The sequence below is a fragment of the Melanerpes formicivorus genome, unplaced genomic scaffold, assembly GCF_026170545.1.
Source record: "Melanerpes formicivorus ecotype bairdi unplaced genomic scaffold, bMelFor1.0.p_v2 SCAF_2, whole genome shotgun sequence".
NCBI classification, from domain to species: Eukaryota; Metazoa; Chordata; class Aves; order Piciformes; family Picidae; genus Melanerpes; species Melanerpes formicivorus.
The window spans coordinates 54,018,029-54,037,550 of record NW_027142354.1 but is presented as its reverse complement, the minus strand read 5'-3'; the positions used below and the strand labels follow the sequence as shown (position 1 = coordinate 54,037,550).

At 46.8% G+C, this 19,522-nt stretch overlaps 2 protein-coding genes across 4 annotated transcripts in view; one reads left to right on the top strand and one right to left on the bottom strand.

The window, feature by feature from the left end:
* The first annotated feature begins 1,027 nt into the window (after positions 1–1,027).
* On the top strand, positions 1,028–11,305 carry NIPAL4 (NIPA like domain containing 4). Of its 2 annotated transcripts, XM_068161557.1 has the most exons (7): positions 1,030–1,202; positions 3,033–3,281; positions 5,939–5,995; positions 6,974–7,064; positions 8,135–8,295; positions 8,381–8,964; positions 9,393–11,305. In XM_068161557.1, the coding sequence occupies exons 1-7, from the start codon at positions 1,166–1,168 to the stop codon at positions 9,402–9,404; spliced, it is 1,191 nt and encodes a 396-aa protein (XP_068017658.1). In that variant the 5' UTR covers positions 1,030–1,165; the 3' UTR covers positions 9,405–11,305. The 2 variants fall into 2 exon arrangements, with proteins under 2 accessions (XP_068017648.1, XP_068017658.1); XM_068161547.1 differs by lacking the exon at positions 9,393–11,305 and having other exon boundaries at positions 1,028–1,202; positions 8,381–9,383.
* A 1,544-nt stretch (positions 11,306–12,849) lies between these two features.
* ADAM19 (ADAM metallopeptidase domain 19) overlaps positions 12,850–19,522 on the bottom strand; it is a 31,749-nt gene continuing 25,076 nt past the window's right edge. For both annotated transcript variants that reach the window (XM_068161525.1, XM_068161533.1), the window contains 7 exons: positions 19,025–19,105; positions 18,592–18,700; positions 18,354–18,489; positions 18,049–18,115; positions 17,266–17,481; positions 14,655–14,801; positions 12,850–13,898 (listed from right to left, as the gene is read on the bottom strand). In XM_068161525.1, the coding sequence (XP_068017626.1) occupies positions 13,824–13,898; positions 14,655–14,801; positions 17,266–17,481; positions 18,049–18,115; positions 18,354–18,489; positions 18,592–18,700; positions 19,025–19,105 (831 nt within the window). In that variant the 3' untranslated portion in view covers positions 12,850–13,823. The remainder of the gene's footprint in view (positions 13,899–14,654; positions 14,802–17,265; positions 17,482–18,048; positions 18,116–18,353; positions 18,490–18,591; positions 18,701–19,024; positions 19,106–19,522) is intronic.

Below are 19,522 nucleotides of genomic sequence, written 5' to 3'. Positions count from 1 at the left end.
TTACAAGATAAAAGGGTATAAAATCAGTCTAAGTGATGGAAGAACCTACAGACTGCAGCTGACTTTCTCAGGGCTGGAACTCAGTATGGAGAGACCTATGTTTTAAACTACAGCTGCTGATAGCAAAATTGTGTCCTGGACTTCTAGCCCTGTGTTACACAACACATTACAACATAAGCGTGCCCTTGGCGTCACATTCATCTCCTGTTGATATTTCTTTCCCAAGTGCACCTTTGCCAGGAGCCTGGCCTTTCCCACTACAATTCAAAAGTCAGGAAGGATCATTAGGGAAATTTGGTGCAAGCTTCAGCAGGGAACATGCCTTTGTCCAGCAAGTACATGATGCTGGGAACCCAACACTTCCATTAGGATATATCCATCTTCCTTAGACACATGGATGTTTCTTGACCCCTCAGTCCTACAACCTGCTGCACACAGCTACAATGCTAAGTGGAGAACAAACACCCATTCTTGAGGCAATAGGACACTTTCTGAAATGTTTCCTTCCTATTAGGACACTTTCTGAAATGTCTCCTTCCTACACAACTGCAGTGACAGCCTCTTCAGCAAGAGGAAATACTTTTGGGAGCACAAATACTATTCAGGATCTAATTTCTCTTGTTTACTTTTCATTTCTATTCCACTATGCTCTGCACATATACAAAGTCCAAAGCTTTGCACGGTGCACAATCCATTAAGCATACACCCAGTGCTCCACGTCTGCATCTGGGCTCCCACACCACCTAACCAGAAGCACAACCTCCTGCTCCACCAGCACCTGCACCAAGTTTAAAAAAGCCATTCTAGAAGAGAGATCCCTGTCTGGGCTGAGGCAGAGAAGCCTCGTCCCGAATCTGTGCAAAAGCAGTTTTGAACCCCGCGCTGCTGCCGCCACATCCTTCCTCCTCTGCCCCTCCGGCCCCCGAGCGGGCAGGGCCAGGGCAGCAATGGGGCTCTGCAACGGGGATTGGGGCGCAGGGGGAGGTGGTTTACTCATGGGAGCGTGCAGGGCTTGGGCAGGCATCTGCTGCCGGTGCGCCGAGCCCAGGGGAGGAGGAGGAGCCGGGCGGGCAGGTGTGCGGGCAGCCCGGCCCCAGCCCGCCAGCAGCTGCTTCTGCACTCGGTCCCTGCCGCGATGCTTTGAGCCGTCCCAAAGACGAACGAGATGGAGCCGCTGGAATGGAACAGCAGCTGCAGCAACGGTGGGTGCACCCCGGCACGGCGAGGGGAGTGGGACAAGCCCCGGGGCTCAGCCCGACGGGAAAGGTCCCCAGGAGGGAGGCGGCAGCCCGGGCTTCCTGCACCGGGGCTAACTCCACTGGACCCCCGTCGGTCTCATCCACCCCGCCCAGCTTCGAGGCTGCTTCCTGTCGCTGCTGGTTTTCTGGGTTTGAGATTTCTTTTCCTTGTTCTGAGGTCTGTAAGGGAATTGGAAAACTCCCTTCATCTATAAGCCACACGCAGCCGGCTCTGCCAGCCTTAGAGAGAAGCTAGAATCTATTTTTTGTTCCTTTAAAGATTACCTAATCCAATTGGTAATCACCTCAATCCCGCTGCTTTATGCTTGTGCCCACTAGCACACTGCAGACACTTATCTAGCCGAGGAGGCAGTGTGTCCCCTCTGCTCCCCAGGAGTTATTTCCACATCAAGGATGTTTGGCTGTTAGAAAATAAACCTATTAGGGAAGCTCTGGAAACTTATCTAGAAAGCCACTGGTTTGTGTTTGGTGGGGTTTTTATGTGTGGTTGGTTTTTTGTTTGTTTTCCTCCATTAGGAGAAGTTTATATCCACTATGGATCCAAATCCTCTGACATATGCAGGGGGCACAAGGTGAAGGTGCAGAAGTCCTAAAATAGTCTCTTGGTTCAGGAAGAGACAGGACACTGGCCAGCATCACTAGCCAGTTTCACTGTTGCATACCCCTGCCTGCTGAGACACAAATACTTGCTCCATAATTCCTACTTCATTTCAGGCAGAAAATTAAAGTCTTTTACTACAAAGGGACTTTTGTAACACTCCACCTGGTTGTTCCATCCCCTACTGTTGCAGTCATGCTGCCTTTACTACACTTGGAGTAAAGATTGCAACAGGGAGGTGTGCTGGGTGTGGTAGAAATGTAAGGGTAGGAAGAAACTCAGCAGTTTTCCCACCCACACACAGCAGCACACCTTGGCTAGAGATGCAGGGACTTGGTGCCTTTGTTAACAGCAGAATATTGCCTTCTTTTAGTCCTTCCATGCTGGCAGGACTTGGCATATTTTATGAGCACTCACTCTACAAATTGGTAGAATAAAACCATTAGGCAGTAGAAGCATCTATGAAACTTTGGTGCAGACTCAGCCTGTTGTCTTACAAGCAATCTTGTGGCTCCTCTCTGTACACAGAGCTGGACGTAGTTACAAAGAACTGGCATCACTTCACATTAAACCCAGAGTTTCAACCTACAAACAAGCTGGCAGATGAAAGGGTTAGTTGGCTGGAAAACACCAAAGCCTTTGAATCAGCAAGGCTGAGTGTTGATAAGATATAATTCAAACTCATAACACTGGAGTTTGGTGGAGAGACTCAAGTAGATATTTGGGAATTCAAATTACACTTACTACAGTAGTTCTTATTTCAATTAAATCATCCAACTGCTTCATTTGGAAAGGACTTCTGAGATCTTCAAGTCCAGTCATCAACCTAACCCCACCATGGCCATTAAACCATATCCCAGAGTGCCATGCCTACAAGTTTTTTGAACACCTCTAGGGATGGTGACTCCCTTCCAGCTCGGTGTATAAGACTGGCAAACATGCTCAGTGTCAATGCTATGCTTGAACTATGCTCCACAGATCTGTCTCTCGACACCTTGCCATTTCCACATGCAAGTAAAGAGGCATCCTGAGGTTTTGAGAGCTGATGGGATTTGTTAGGGTGTCAGCATGGATAGCTACTCAAAGAGACATCTAAATGAGTGCGAAGAGCAATAGAGGCACTGTTGATTGTCATTTCAGTAATATGCTGTTTTATCTCCATGGTGGTCTCACAGGGTCTCTGGTCACCCTTTCATGCCTTTCCCACCGGGTTGTGTGCCAGGTGATTGGAGATGCTGACCCAGCTGACTTTGTGCAGGACAATGAGACTTCAAATAACTTCTGGGTAACTCGGCTGGAAAGCAATTATGGATTCTACATTGGCCTGGGCTTGGCTGTTTTCTCCAGCTTCCTCATTGGAAGCAGTGTCATCCTCAAGAAGAAGGGCCTGCTACGGCTGGTGGAGAAGGGAGGCACTAGGGCAGGTAAGGCTTTTGTGGGGAGCAGGAGGGAGGGAAGTCTACCTGTTCCCAGAACCACACACTTCAGTCAGACTCCAGCACCTATATGGCAAGGGCATACCTCTGGGTACACATCAGCCTTCTATCAGCAGTGTAAGACAGACCATTTCCACATGTATGCTAAGATGTGCTGGAGCTGGGGAGCTCATTTAGAGCCCTGCATTGGAAGAGCTCAGCTGAAAGCAGCAGTCCCATCATGAGCCAAAAATAGCAAGTCACAGGCAATGTGTGGTCAGATGTGCACCCACCAGATGAATGCATGCTGGTCACAGCTTTTGCATGGGAAAGTGTGAGGCCAGGAGACTGTTGAAAGCTCTTTGAAACTGGCCCCTTTGCACAAAAAATGCAAGTGATCCCTGTGCCACAGACTGGAGCAGAAGAGCACAGCTCCATGACCTTGGTCTCACTCTTGCTGATGCACTAGACAGCTTTACTACCAAGGCACTGAGATGAGGATGAGGCCCCATGTGCTTTAATTGCATCAGCAAGAGCCAGTTGTTAATGCAGGGCTGCACGCCTGTGATCTGTGTCAACCCTGCCTGTGGTTTGCACAGAGGATACTTCTGAGGTATGTTGCTCAACAATTGTAGATAACTTTCCTCTGACACCAAGCTCTCAGGGCAAGGCCTGTGTTTGTGTGCACATATATAGGGATGGGAGATGATAGAGGAGCACTGCCTACAGCAGAATTGCATGGTGGAATTGGACGCATCCCATCACCGCTGCAAACACTCACTTTAGCAACAGTGTAAATCCAACCTGGTAACTGACCTACTTGCATAACTATAAACCAAAATAGGGGTAATTAAAATGCTACCACTTCCCAGCTCTAGGAACAATTCTTAAATCATTCTACCAAGTCAGTATCACTGTGGTCTCTATTTTACTGTGCAGGGAATGAAGTGCCTGTCCAGAACCAAGCAGCAGCTGAGTAGCAAAGCTACCAAAGGCACCTGAACCATAGTCCAGCCTCTAGTCCATCACCATCCCCTGCCATTAGCCTGGCTACATGCAGCTGCTAAACTCACATAGGTTTGCTTTTCACCTTCTGTGCACACTGAAATATCAGTATTACTTCAGTTGTAGATGTCTCTCTGCTCCTTCCTTCCATGAACTCCTCCCACAACAAAGTGAACAAAAGCAAACCCCTCCCTATTTTTTCCAGGATGTTTAAACCAGGAATTAGAGATTCATGACAGAAAACTGCAGCTGACAAAAAGGGTTCTTAGGAAAAGAAAAACAACAAACAAACCAACCTCGAAACAAGTCAGCAATTTTGAGGAATGCCAAAGCATGACATTTGAACTCCAGCATTTGTAAACTTGAGAAACCAGAAGAGGCTGAATTCTAACAAATTCCTGGCCACCTTTTCATTCTCCCTTTCCCTATCTTGACCTTGAATCTCTCAGTCCAAGTGTTTCACCCCTGCTATCTGAGCACATCACTTTTCTGCAAGGCAGATCAAACACTGCTGCTGCTGACAGCTCCAGTCAGGGCAGGTGCATCAAACCCATGGGCTCTCTCTGAGATAGTTCAGGGTTCACATTGTCAACAGGCTCAGGCCCCTAAAGGCTAACAGCCTGTGGGATAAGACCAGAACTGGATTAGTTCCCAACACTACATCCATCCTCCTTCTTTTAGATGCACATGTTGAGTGTTGCAACACCAGGAATCATTTTTCACCAGAAACCCTCACTCACATTGTGACTGTTCCACATAAAGTCAATATTAGGATTTCTGACAGCTCATGTTGAAGCCTTATGACGTGCCACTATGATGCAAAAGGAGCAGATACCTTCTGGGACAGGATGCAGGAAGCCTTCACCACAACCTCAAAGCAACACAAACTAATGCACCACATGCTTGTACAGAGCAACCAACCAGCATTCTCCACTTCATCTTTGAGAGCTACAACCCCCACACGAGCTGGAGTTTGAAAAACCCTGCCTTACCTTAGTGGCCATGCAGAAGACTCCACAGCAAGCTGGTTCAATGCTAGGTGAAGCACAGGATCCTCACAGGCAGGTTGCAGGGTGGCACTATCCCAAGGAACAGCCTTTCTGTGGGGGGCATCCAGCACAAAGCAGCTTCTGCCATCATTTGTCCCTCTGCTCCAGGAGCACCCCCACAGCAAATAGGCAAGTGCAACATGCAAGATGAAACAGGAGCAGTCCATGGGAGCTCAGCTGGGGTTGAACTGGGTTTAGGGGCTCATGCACCTTGATGAACCAGTGAGAATAGCTCTTGGGGATGAAGGATAGCCCCAGGATCCATGCTGCAGCAAGGCAGGCTGCACCCCAGGCTGATAATCTCTGTAGCTTTGGGGCAGTGGGTGACATTCCCATTGCCACCCAGGATAAAACAACTGTTTTACTACATCTGTCCTTTTCTTTTCATCATTATTGTGATTTTATTTATTGTCCAGCCTTAAGTGCCAGCTTTTGCTAATTCCTTGACTCAACATCATTTCCATGTAGGATGCCACATCTGCATGTTCTGTCCTTACAGGAAGTTTTCATTGGCACATTCTTCCCCTTGCAATTTTTCCTTCTCCAGAAGGACTTTTCCCATCTCGTACTCTGAAGACCATGGTTGTTAACTCTTGTGCTTTTCTTCCCCAGGAGATGGAGGCCACGGCTACCTAAAGGACTGGCTGTGGTGGGCTGGATTGTTAACCAGTAAGTAAGAGCTATTTCCTTGGGTTTACAGCTTTTCCTGGGTCTGTAAATCAGGTGTGAAATGAGCCTTGTGTCTTAAAGTCCTTTTTCCAGCAAGGTGTCCCCTCATCATCAGGGGTCCCTTAAGGAGAGTGGAGGCAGGGAGCCATGCAGGCTCTCCAGCACCATCTTCCTGCAGGCCTGGTAGAACTTGCTAGCTCAGTTTTACCTGACCAAAAGCATGAAAAGCCAGGTTGTAATAAAGCAGCAGTCTGGCTCTGCCGGTAGGACCAGGCACAGGGCAAACAGCCTCCCACGCATGCCCCAGGATAGGTTACTGCTGCAGCACAAGGGAGATAGCAAGGAGATGCTGGTAGCAGCTTCTTTCTTAAGAATAGAACAAGCCTTCTTTCCATGCTGCAGCAGTACAGTCTCTTCTCAAACTTGGACTCACAGCAGTGCAAAGGACAGCCTTTTCTGGCTCCCGCAGCTGCAGCTCAAGGTGCCCCCAACTTGCTTTGCCCTTGCAACTCCTGCTCCACAAACACCATAGCACAGCCCACAAGCACACACACAGTACTCACTGTTCAAGAAAACAGGGACAGCTCAACCAGAAAGAAACTCCACAGCCCCAAGGAGACATTTTGTAGGTGAGGAGAAGCTTCCCAACAGCTCCCACAACTAATCAGCAAAATACATTGCAGCTGCCCGTCTGGGCTGGTTTAATGAGTTAATTTGTGTCTGCTGTGACATGGCCAAGCCCTGGCACCCCCAGCCCTTGCCCACGTGGGTGCAGGGCTCCAAGAATGCCTCCCAGCTTGCATTCATTTCTATTAGAAAGATTTTCACCCACTACTCAGCCCCCTTTAGCTGCAGCATGAAACCCCCGTAGTGAAGCCCACTCTCTAGCTGACGTCTTCCTGGTTAGCAAGCCCACAAGAGAAAACACAAAAAGTATGCTTTAACTCACTGGTATTTATTTTTCTTGTGTTTGTTTAGTGGGTGGAGGGGAAGCTGCCAACTTTGCCGCCTATGCCTTTGCTCCTGCAACTATTGTCACGCCTCTGGGGGCTCTGAGCGTGCTCATAAGGTGATTTATGTGTCTCTAGTTTGCAGTTTGCTTTGTCTGTTTGTTTTGTAAGACAGAAAGACTTGGAAGTGCTGCTAGTATGATTTATTCTGCCTACAGGAGGAAAATTTGTCTCAGTGTTTGCCAAAAGCCACTCCAACAGTTGTCCTTTGGGGGGATCATTTGGAAACCACTGGATTAAGTAGCGTGCCCTTCTGGAAGTGCTGCCTGTGGATAGCAGCCACACACACTTCAGGTTAAATTATTGCAAATGTCAGTGTTACTTCCCCCCTGATTCCAGCCCTTCAGCCAAACCAAGGTTGATTTCTTTGTTTTGATTCCTACAGTAAACTGTGCCAAACAGTCTAAAAGTCAAACATATCAGACTTGTTTTGAAACTTGCCTTTTGTTTGCTTTTTATTTTCTAGGCTTTCAGGGTGCTCTGTTGTTGTGTCTTTGTACTTCTGTTTGTTGCCAAAGGGGCTGAAACCTTATTTTGTATGTTTTATTTTTAAAGAGGGGATTGTGGTCAAAATATGTGACTCCGGGTAGTGAAGGTTTGACAGAAGGTGACATGTGTAAGCACACTGAGAGCTGGGACTGCTCTGGAGTCTTGCCCCAAAACTTTCTGGACAATAACTGAATAATTTTGAAGGTATATCTAGAGCCCCCAGTACTTCCAGAGTTTATCTGGGGCTTAATGGTTCTGATGATTCAGTCCTTTTGTTGTTAGGCTGAGGTTTTTTCCTCTCTCACACCGGTCCCTGAAGTAGCTTCCTTGGGCACTAAAGGCTTCACAGTGCTCAACAGCTCATGAGTGAATCTGTAGACCCTGAAAACATTTCTGAGGATGTGCTAACACATTCAGCATTTTTTCACCTTGCTGATACATGAGCTGTGATCTATAGATCACACTTGCATCTCTGCAGGTTCAGCTGTCAGCGGAAGCAATGTGTTTGTGTATTAACACACTGGAATCTAATTCATTTACTGCAGACTTGTATCACAAGAAGGCATTCTTTACCTTATTTTATCTACTGTTCCTTCTTTAAAGACCTTTAAAGCATCATCTGATGTTCTGTCCTATGCAGTGCCATCCTGTCTTCATATTTGCTTGGAGAGCGGCTCAACCTGCTGGGAAAGTTGGGCTGCATGCTCAGCCTCGTGGGCAGCACTGTGATGGTCATACACGCCCCAGAGGATGAGGAGGTCACCACTCTGGATGAAATGTTGTCTAAGCTGAAAGAGCCAGGTACACAGGAGGTGGTGCTTTTCTCTCCTGGGGCAGGATAGTTCACACTGCTCCCCATGCCCACTGACTTGTCTCCTTTTTCCAGGTTTCCTCGCTTATGCTGCGATCCTCTTGGCTGCTTGCCTCATCCTGATCTTCTACCTCGCACCCCGCTATGGCCAAAGCAACATCCTCATCTACCTCACCATCTGCTCCGTTATCGGTGCCTTCTCCGTGTCCTCAGTCAAGGGCCTGGGTATTGCCATCAAGGGCTTCTTTGCTGGCCAGCCTGTTCTGCAGCACCCTTTGACATGGATCCTGGTTGTCACGCTGGTGGCATCCATCACTACACAAATCAACTACCTCAATAAGTCTCTGGACATTTTCAACACCTCTTTGGTGTTTCCTATCTACTACGTGCTGTTCACCACTATCGTCGTCACAACTTCCATCATCCTCTTCAAGGAGTGGGTCACCATGACTGTAACTGACATCATTGGGACAGTTTGTGGCTTCCTCACCATCATATTAGGGGTGTTCTTGCTTCATGCCTTCAAAGACATGGATGTCAGCTTATGGAATCTACCACAGGTTCTTCAGAGTGGAGAGCAAGCTCCAGTCGCCCGAGACGACAAGAACATCCTGATAGAGGTGGACAACTCCAGCATCACCCCCGAGGATAAACCCAAAGTATTTATGATCTACACCTAGTGCATTATACACAAGGCTCTGGAGGTTGGGGCAGGGGCTTGATGTCAACATCCCAGATGGTAGTGAACAATTTAAAATGGAAAAGCAGGGGAAAACCCAACAGTGGCTTATCTAGAGCTCGGTTGAGTCAAGCCAAGTCTTTCTCTGGGCTTTAGAATTGAATCAGTGTAGCAGTAGGGGTATGCTTAATCCTCATTGGGCTTCAGTGCATGCAACCACTGAAAAGTAAAATCTTGAAGTATGATATTCTTGTGGCAAAGCCCCTCTCTGAGGCCCCTTCCCATCTCTTATTCTTGGGACTAGTGTTTAGTCTTGCACTCTTTCCCCTGGGTGGCCATTGATGTGTTTATTTCCAGGCCCTGAATGAGTAATTGATCAGTAGTTTTTGTCTTGTCTTTTTCTTCTAGACACTTGCATGAACTCAGCATTACACACCAGCATCTCAAATGGAGCTGAGGGACAAGGACTGAATGGTGCACACCTGCTAATCAGACTCTGCTCATCCATGTTTAATCACTTGCTCTGCAAATCTGAGATGAGGATATTGGTGAATATGGGCAAAACATGGTGAATGTTGGAGGAGCTGCCCATTTAGGCTCTGTGGCAAAACCCAAGCCAGGAAGTGTTTCTACAGGACCATGACAAATTTTGATCAGGTTTTGGGTTTGTGAGGTGCAGGAGTTTCCCTGCAGCACACTGCTAGCTAGTTCTGTGTGGGCCTTTGCTTGTTTGTTTGGGATTTTTTCCTTACCAGCTATGATGCTCAGGCTATGTTGATGTGGTTGATGAAGCCACTGGGCTGGATAGAGACCTCACCCAAGCAAGATCAGCCCCTACTTAGGCTAGGAAGTTCTGGCATAGTAAACCCCATATTACCCCACCATCTTCAAGACTTTTTGTGGTCTGTGAAAAACTTTGCAGCCTGAAAGGCCAAGTGGCTGCAAATTTTATATGCCTTTTTCCTTAGATAATGTCTTGACTTTGGAGAGCCTCCTGAATCTTTGAGCCCCAGGACCTCTCTTGCTATCATTTAAGCCTGAAAATTTTTATTTCTTTTGTTTGGAGGAAGATTTGAGATGAACTGGCATAAGTAAGTGATGCTCTGCAGAGCTGTAGGGGTGCAGTTTATTCCAGAGTGGTCCCATTCACCACTCTCCATCTCTCTCAATATAGCATGGATGTTACTGGAGTCTTGAATCATAGAATCAATCAATAAGGTTGGAAAAGACCTCAGAGATCATCAAGTCCAACCTGTCACCCAAGACCTCCTGACAACTAAATCATGGCTCCAAGTGCCACATCCAATCCGTTCTTGAACACCTCTAGGGATGGGGACTCCACCACCTCCCTGGGCAGCACATCCCAATGGCCAACAACTCTCTCTGGGAAGAACTTTCTCCTCACCTCCAGCCTAAACCTCCCCTGGCACAGCTTGAGACTGTGTCCTCTTGTTCTGGTGCTGCTTGCCTGGGAGAAGAGACCAACTCCCACCTGGCTACAACCTCCCTTCAGGTAGTTGTAGGAGTACCCAGACAGCAGTGGGATCCTCACAGATCACCTTTGAAACCCTCTTGGAACTGTATCAGTGGTGAGGATGAAGGGATGGCAGAAACAACACTGAGCTTGAAGGTGAAAAAGGAGAGTATTACTGCAGCTGAAAGTTTCTCCCTCTTGCTGCTAAGTCTTGTTACACAGGGAGCCTGGAACTCATTTGCTCCTGGCAAATCCTAGACTAGGAACAGCAAAATCTGAGCCCGCTCTAGCAAGGTTTACCCAGCTAGTTCAGTCCAGAGGCAGTTGTGTTTGGGTTAGCCCTGGACCACAGCACACACTGCTGCTGCCTGAGATGCTGGCCTGATTATACCTGGGTCTGGACATCACTAAGCAAATGCAACTTGGGGCTCGTGGGGAGAGGAATATGCAATCTCTTATTCTGTGAAGACATTTCAGTACTTTTGTAGAAAGAGAAATAAAGGCTTTTTAATAATAAAAATCCTAAACAAACCAACCAAAAAAATAATTCAACCCCCCCCAAAACAAAATCCCCAACCCAAACCTTTGCAGGTGGATCTGAAAGTTCAACCATTCTCTGTTCTTACGGATAGAGCAGAAAAGAGAACCAGGCTGAAGAACCAGCCAGGCGCTGCAGAGAGGGGCAGAGCTTGAAACAGCAGCGCCCTCCTTTGGCAGCAGAAAATAATCCCAGTAATTCCTTCTAGCTTTGTTTTTTGGCATCCTAATTGGTGCAATGCTTTATGCACTTTGATTTAGAAATAGATTCATTTAGAAATAGACTCATCACTGCCTAGAACTGCATTTCATACAAGCCATTCCTCCAGCTATCCTGCCACCTCTGGACAAGACACGAACCAAAAACGCTGCACAGCAGCAGAGTATTTGTTAAACACAACTGACAAGTTTATTAAAACTAGGCAGAAGGCACAATGAATTGCATTCTTCAAGTATTTGCATAGATGCACAGGGAGCATTATTGTAAACCATTAATATGTGGACACACGAGAAAGTGAGATGCATTTTTGGTGTGTGGTCTCCCAGGTAGCATTTTCTTTTTGAAAAGAAATATGGAAAACAAACAAACAAACAAAATCAATCACATTTTACCATCATTTTCTCCTCCTGCAGTTCCTCTCTTCTTATTCATTTAACTTACACACATATAAAGAAATAATATTAAAAGGATTTGTTTGCAAACTGCCTTTTGGAGGCTTTATGATATTCCAGCAATGATGTTTTTTCCATTAGGATCTGAGATTTGTGTCTCTGGGGGAATTTATTCACTTCTTTAAAGCTTGATCCCATATTCACATGATATGCTGTCAGAATGTTCTTAGTGATGTTGGGTGGTCATTTGGTAAAGCTCAGGGCCTGTAGCAGGAGTGTGCTGCTGTCTTCAGCAAGGGCTCAGATATGAGATCAAGTTCTTGTGGTTGAATCTGTACTACTACAGGGTACATACAGCATGTGCCCAGCTTACTGCACAGCCACATTACCTGCACACCCCAACAGACAGCAGACTTGGGGTTGTTTGAATATAGATTGCTTACATGTAATGTAATCCAACTATAGGAAGAAACAACAAATAGAAAGCTGAAGTCTTTCACTTGCCATCCCGGATTCCAGAGAGAAATATTTTAGGTTGGTTTGTTTTCCAGGCATATAGAAGGTTTAAAAAGGCCCAAAATGATCAAGATAAGGAATAATCAGCCAGAAATTCAAGACACAGCCTGTGAGCTGTTTCCTTGTGAAGAAAGAGGTAGTAAAGTTGTGAAAACTAGAGTGGGTTAAGTCATCCTACAGATACTCTGCTACACAGAACTACAAATCTAATGAGTGCTCAGGGTTTAATCAGGCATTTTTCAGTCTCTTTAGGGGAAGAGAACTATCAGACAAGACTTCTCCTCTATGCCAATAACACAGTTTCTCACATGTGCAGCAGCAATCACACTGTTTGAGGATTTGTCTACAATAAATCAGACAACGGAGCTGTTGTTGTAACCATAGCTCCAGAATTCCTTGTGTTCTCCTGGGAAATCATTTCAAGGAAAAAATAAACAACAGAAAAAAAAATTGGCATAACAAAAGGTTGTCATTTAAAATCCTGAGGAAAACAAAAAGGAAAATGTACGAAAGCCCAAACCATTAGGAGAAAAGAAACTAATTCATAAGGGAGGATTCTCGGGGTCAGAACCATCAGCTGCTTAAAGTGCACACAGACAAGCTCTCTCCATCCACACTGTGGAAGAAACCTTGGAGTAAATGAGCTGCCCTAGAAAAGCACCATGTGTTGCATCAATCTTTCTGCAGTTTTACCACCTGGGCAATTTTAAGGTAGCTTTTTCACTGGTATGAGGAACAGAGGGGCCATGCTGACTTACTGCTCAGCACAGACCAAAGCCTGAGGAGACATGTGCAAAAGTGTCTACTGATTATCCATGGTACCGTATGCCGGAGAGGAGGTTTCAGCACTGGCTTTTGCTTGAGCTGTCTCATGACCATTTGCTCTGTGTCTTGGCCAGGGTTTCCCTGTCGTACCTTGACTGTGTCCCAGTGACATGGATGAAGGTGCACAGGCCACTGTGCCCAGGGAATGCTGTCAGGTCCTACTGCACTGAGGCAAGACAAGTGAGTGCTGGAGGACAGACAGCTTGCAATGCTCTTGCTGAAAATGGTTATATGGGGGAAAAAAATCAGTCTGTTAAATCTAATCCAAATCCACAATGACCCACAGTTTGCATTAACCAGGAATATTTCCATGTTTTGCTCCCTGTCATGGCCCCACTTACCACCCACTGTAAACTGAGAATGAGCTGAAGAAAGTTATCAAGAGCTGCCTTCTGCTCTCCCAAGAGGCAGCAGTTTCTGTATAGCACCAACATATGTTCCTGCAGCTGCATGGATGGGCTGAGGAAGCCAAAAGGGTTGGGCCTTACATGAAAGCAAGCCCATCAGAGCCAGCGTTTGCACTTAATGCTTGTTGTTCCTCATAACCCTTAAATAAGTGATTAAAAACACGTGAAACCCCCCAGCACCCCATCCCTGCATTGGATATTGCACAACAATGTTTAAATACCGTATAAACAAGTCATCCCTACATGGAAAAGGCCATCACAGAGCACGCTGAGGCCAGCTTGGCACGTACCAGCACCATCCCTGGGCGCGCTCCTGCCAAGCCGCACAGCAGCTCATTGAGTCACATAGGAAACAGGTGAGGTTAGAGGAGAGGAATCAAAATGTTGTCTGTGGCAGTGAATATTTTTTGGGTGAGGAAGGCAGTCCAGTCCCCTGTGAAGGACAGAGCAGGTCAGGAACAGACTGCTTCATGAGTGCCCACGGGAGCCTGGATGTCCCACTTCGAAGACCTTCACTGCTCCAGCTGTCCTGACACCAGTGGTCTGGGTGAGAAGGAAAACAGGGACAAGAGAGAGGAGTGAGCACTGATGAAAGAGCAAAGCTGCCCTTTCCTGTCCTGGAGCTGAGTTTAGAGCCAGCCAGAGGAAGCCTGTCTCTGTTCACATTCTTTCACACCCAAATCCATCACACAGGAAGCTCTCCCACTAGGAGCATGGTGAAGCTCATGCAGTTCTCTTTCACAGCTAGCCTCAAGTATAGTTCAGGCTGGAAGCAGCCCTTGGGGCATGTGGAGTAGGAGTGTTTTGTATCAAGGGGTCCAGTTTGCAGGGAGCTGAACTCAGCAACTGAAATTCCTGATAAACTGTCCTAATCAAGGGCAATTTTGGGAAACACTCCCTGCAGAGAAAGCATCTCCTTACCCATGGCTAGAAAGGATTTCTGTTTCTTACCAGTGTCTTCAAGAATTGCATGGACCTTCCTGTTTTCTGTCCTTCACTAACCATTCTGAGTCACTCACCCCCCCACCCCCCACCCCCCTTGCTCAGCCTCATTCACACAAATGGCTTCTCTGAGGAAGTGCTCAGGGATGTGAAGGACTGAATTCACTGTTTTGCTTAATAAGAACAGGTTAAAACAGAGATGTTTGTAACAAAGGTAACCAACCAAACAGCCTCTCAATTTCCACCCACCAGGGCTGTGCATGAAGGTGTCTGCAGTCTGATAGCAAAGTTACTCCCTTCTGAACACAGGGGTGAGGGGGTGCTGCTGTGCTCCCCATCACTGCACTTGGAGCCTACCTCTGCAGCAGGCTGGAGCCGTCCTGGGGTTCTGTGGTGTGCAGGAGGCAGTGAGGTGGCAGAGCTGTTCCCTGGCCAGGCTCTGGGTCTAGCTGGGACAGGATCAGCTGGCAGAGCTCTTTGGGGTGGCTGGGGCCTAGAAATATCCTACACAGAAAGAAAACAGTTTTGAGTTCTTAGCCTAGACAGACACTCAGCCTGAGAACAGAGAAAAACTTTGCATTCACAGTACATGACCTGAACTTCTGCTTATGGCCACAGGCCCTTCAGACCTCTTGACTCTTGTGGATTTTTTGTAGGTCTGAGACAGCAGCCTGGGTATGCAGCTGCACACCTCAAGGTCTCTAGCCCCAGGAATACTACAATCTAATGGCTGATTTACAAAGAACAGAAGAAACCTTGCAGACTAGGCAGAAGTCCACACAACTCAGTCTACAGCATCCTTGCCTGAGACAAAAGATTGAAGTGAGACACCTAAAACCATGCTTGCAAAGACCTCTCCCTCTCTGAAGCAAGGTGGGAGGGAGCACAGGTGGCTGCCATCATGGCTAATTGTATTACACAGGTGATTAGTGGTTTTCAACATCTATGAGTTTTTCACCCATCAAGGCTCATGAAAAACAGATGGCCTGAGGCTGCTGGGCAGCTGGCTTCAGGGCAACCAAACAAGGTAAAAGGGGTTACCTTGCTCTGCCTCCTAAATAGAGCTATAGGCTGAAGGCACATTATGTGCTGGCTGCTAGAAAATGCAGAAGTTTTAAGCCTTGGATTTTGCAGGTAATAGGGAGGCTATGTTCCAGAGCCTTTCAGTGAGCCCCATTACTGATGCACCTGAAAGCAAGTTCCACATGCATACACTCACGGTGTGATTGCCCATACAAATGCCTGTAAGCCCTACAGACATCTATACATGAGCCTATACAAACACATACATGAAGCCCTGCAGCCACCTACAATGGCTTATGGCTTTGTTTGTGCACACAGCTGTCCCTTGTAGGATACTCAGAGCATTACTTTTTCCATTTGTCTAATGAGTTTCACTGCAAAGCACACCCCTGGGGAGAAGTTACCCACACAAGAACTAACTGCCTGCTGTTTCTTAGTCCCTGTGCTAAGTCTCTGGCTTACAGGCGCTGCTCTAATAAACACAGCTGCACTCACAGCTTGGAGGGCACCCAAAAACCCTTCACTGTCCTTAGACTATGCATAAAGGCAACGCTCCACGGCTGCATCAGCTGATGCTTGAGGATCTATTGCTCTCCAAGGACCTTGCCCTGTGACTGCAGGAAGGACAAGGCAGACTAAATTCCACCACCAACCGCTGGGTCCAAAGAGCTCCTATAGGGATTGCAAGAGAGCACATCTGGCAGACACTGCAAACATCTAGGAAGGACGCTGACACTAGCAGACAGTGACATTATTTCCCGTGTACTTTCTACATCTTGTGGCCTTCCTCCAACTGAGAAGGGGCAAGGTTTCTTTTGGAAATCCTAGGAAAATTGTTCCATCTAGTAGGTCTGACTGAGCTAAGGAGACTGGATGGTCGGGGAGGGAGCACAATAGATTGTGGGGATCTTGTCAACAACCAGCTGGGAAGGATACCTATTCCTTATTGACTACAGTCAGCTTCCTCCTTTTGTTTGAGCTTTCTTTCCTGCTGAAGTGCCAGCTGTTCACAGGAACAATGGACCTAGAAACAAATCTCATTTGCTAAAATATTTTGGGTTTGTTTTCCTTTATATCCTTCAGAGAGAGGCTGTCTTGGAGCTAGCCTCCTGCTATCCTCTGTAATTGAGCCCTTTGCTTCTTTACTGGCCCTAACCTAATAAAGCTAGTAGAGAAATGTTTTAAGTCAGTATGAGTGATTTGCCACCTTTTCCATAAGAATATGGGGTCTGTACTAAGCTCTGAACAAAATTACCAGCATAAGTAAATCAAAACCCTTTCCTTATAACTCTCAGCCTCGTGGCTAGGATGCTCACATAACATAAAGTCATTTTGGGTTAAGTCAAATGTTTTCTCTGCAATATGCTAAAGGTCCTACTTCTGTTCCACATCAACATTTGTCTGAGGCACCCAAGGCTTTAGCCAAGAAATAGCCAAGTGTAAAGTAGCTGGGGTATCATCCCAAGGAATGAAGATCTTGCACTCAGTACTGAACATCAGACCTAGCACTGACTGGCAATCTCAGAAGGGGATAAAGTACATGCAATGGTCAGGAAGAGCTAGGCTTGCTTAGGGAAAAATCTGTACAGTCCTTTAGTTCCTGGAAATTATCTATTTGATTTGCAGATGAAAATGTTTAGTAGACCTTGGAAAAGTGAATGTTGCTTTGTGATCCAAGCTGACTCTAGGTTCAGGTCAGAGCAAGCAGGGGACCTGAACTAAAATTAATTGTGAATTAATTAATTGTGCATGCTAGTGTCCAGCACTGCCATTGTCAGCTATGCTACAAAGCAAGGAGGACCATTGGTAATTGCCCTGTAGCAAGCTGGAGCACACACTGCATGGTAATTCCTGCACTCCCACCAGTGTTAAGAGAGGCTTCACCAATCTCATTCAGAACAAACCTCCCATCAAACCACATCTGGGCAGCTGTGCAACTCCTTACCTGAGAGACGGGGGGTTTGGGAGCAGGAGGGGCTGGCCTGCTCGGGGGTGGCCGCCGGGCAATGTCCTTCACAGGTGTCGGCTGTGCTGGCCCAGCAGGCTGCCCCACACCACAGCTGTAGCTAGTGGAGAAGGTGGATGGCTTCTGTGTGTTCATTTGAAGCCCTGGAGGTTGCTGAGGAGGAGGTTTTGATGGGATTTCAGGGAAGCCAATCACCTGTGCAGAAGAACCACAAGCCCTAGAGTTATGCATTTCCACTTTAAACAACCTCTTCATTCTTGAGCCACACTTTTGAGAACCTCCATGGGGTCTATGAGCCACATAGGAGAAATACTGCCCTGAAGCCCCAGTATGTGTTGTATATGTCTAGTAGGTGTTGATTAGATAGGGTGGGACAATTTGGGATCATGAGGCAAAAATGGAAATCAAGAAAACAGAGTAGTTCTGGCATTAGAGTTTTAAGTGCCACTTCCAAATAAACCCAGGGTTTGCAAGTTCTACAGTTTTGACAGGGAGATGTGGCAGGAAGATCTATCCTCAGGAGAGACAAGTGGCTACATAGGCCTGGTCAAATCCCAGCTCCTGCCTTTAAGGAAACTGCTAGAAACAGATACTGCCTTCACCCTCCACTGACTTCTAGCCCTGGATGACATTTGTCTATTTGTCCAACCCCTAGGCAAAACTATTCCCTTATGGCAGTGTGAAAGGGAACCAGATCCCACATCTCAGGGCAGCTGCTTCTCATCCCATCCCAGGCAGGTGGAAAGGTGACCTTGCCCCTACCTTCCTCTGCTGCTGGGGAGTTTTCAACTTGAAGGCAGGGTTTGCATGCCCATTTCCAGATGTGTCACTGGCAATGAGAAAAAGAAAAGAACGTGTTATTTCCTTGCTATGTTTTCATCTTTTTCTCCTCTGTATTTTCCACTATATTTTGAGTGGACTAAATAAAAAAGAGAAGCAAATACTGACTATACCAATAAACCCATTTAGTTATATTCCTCCCAGCCTTTGCAATTTATCTTCAGTCCTGATACTGAAAGGGGGGTTGGGAGGGTGGGGTGTAAGCAGACAAGGTACTGACAATGTACCTGAATTGTGGGGTTTTCTTTAGAGAGCAGATGGCAAGTTTATTCCAGCACTTGAAATAATAGAATAAAAACAGGATTCCAATGAGAAGGAGAATGGGAGCCAGGATTGCAAGAGTTATCACAACTGCTGAAGGACCTGAGGGTAAGAAAGAAGAGTTAATTAAATTGAAAACTCTCTGCTCCCATACTAATTCAATTCCTTCTGAAGTGCCACTATAGCAGAGTTGGTCCCACTTACCTTCAGGCATGGGAGGACCACTGTCCAGGCTTCCTCCCCTACCCTGCTTGTTGCAAAATGGGGGGGCCCACCCCTGGTTGCAGTGGCAGTTCTTGTTGTTATTGCAGACCTGGAGCAGGAAGACTCAGATTTTAGTGCCAGCTCCTAAAGAATCTGCAAGCTAGAAAAAAACCCAAACAAAACCACACACATACAAAAAAAACCACCAACCAACCAACCAAAAAACCCAAAAAAAACCCTGCCAAAAAACCCAACAAACCAACAAGCAAACAAGCCCTTGCTGGATAAAAAATAACGAAGAAGCCCAAGTCCAGTGTGAACCTGGTATCAGGTAGCACAGGATCAGAACTGAGCTGGATGACCACCCACAGCTGAATGGTGGGCAACCCCTCCTGCTTCAGCCTGAAATGGAGAGGAAAAGGAGGACACCTACTCCATTGCCATGGCACTTCTTGCTACAGCTTTCAGAATCAAAGATGTTGGATGTGTTCTGGCAGCGTCCCTCAAAGCAAACCTGCAGAGAAAGGATCCAAAAAATCAGCATTAGCTCTTTGGGTTATATACCACACCACTGCCTTTTGTGACTTGCAGGGTCCCAGACAATTTGGCAGTACAAGTACTACCCTGGGGGGAACAACAGGCCATGGAGTTAACCTGGCTCCCAAGCAAACATGCAATTGCTACCCTACATCCCAGCTGACAAGAATCCAAACTCACAAGCTGACAGATTGGCCATGCCCATGTGGCAAGTCCCCGGAGGAGCTCTTGTTGAGTTCCAATTCCATGTCTCACCTCTAAGCAACACAACCAAAACCAACTAACAAATCTTAAATATAGCACTGGCCCTGAACTTTGTCTGGCAAAGACTTATGGTATAGCCTTTAGAGCCTATTCTTCCATTGCTTCTCAGAAGCCTTTAGGAATTTATTTT

What these genes read in the sequence shown, in the direction of transcription:
- NIPAL4 (XM_068161547.1), top strand. Translation starts at nt 1,166, where the DNA reads ATGGAGCCGCTGGAATGGAACAGCAGCTGCAGCAACG. An exon ending in GTGGGCTGGATTGTTAACCA is followed by an intron (nt 5,996 to 6,973) that starts GTAAGTAAGAGC and finishes GTGTTTGTTTAG; the next exon opens with TGGGTGGAGGGGAAGCTGCC. An exon ending in GTCTAAGCTGAAAGAGCCAG is followed by an intron (nt 8,296 to 8,380) that starts GTACACAGGAGG and finishes TCCTTTTTCCAG; the next exon opens with GTTTCCTCGCTTATGCTGCG.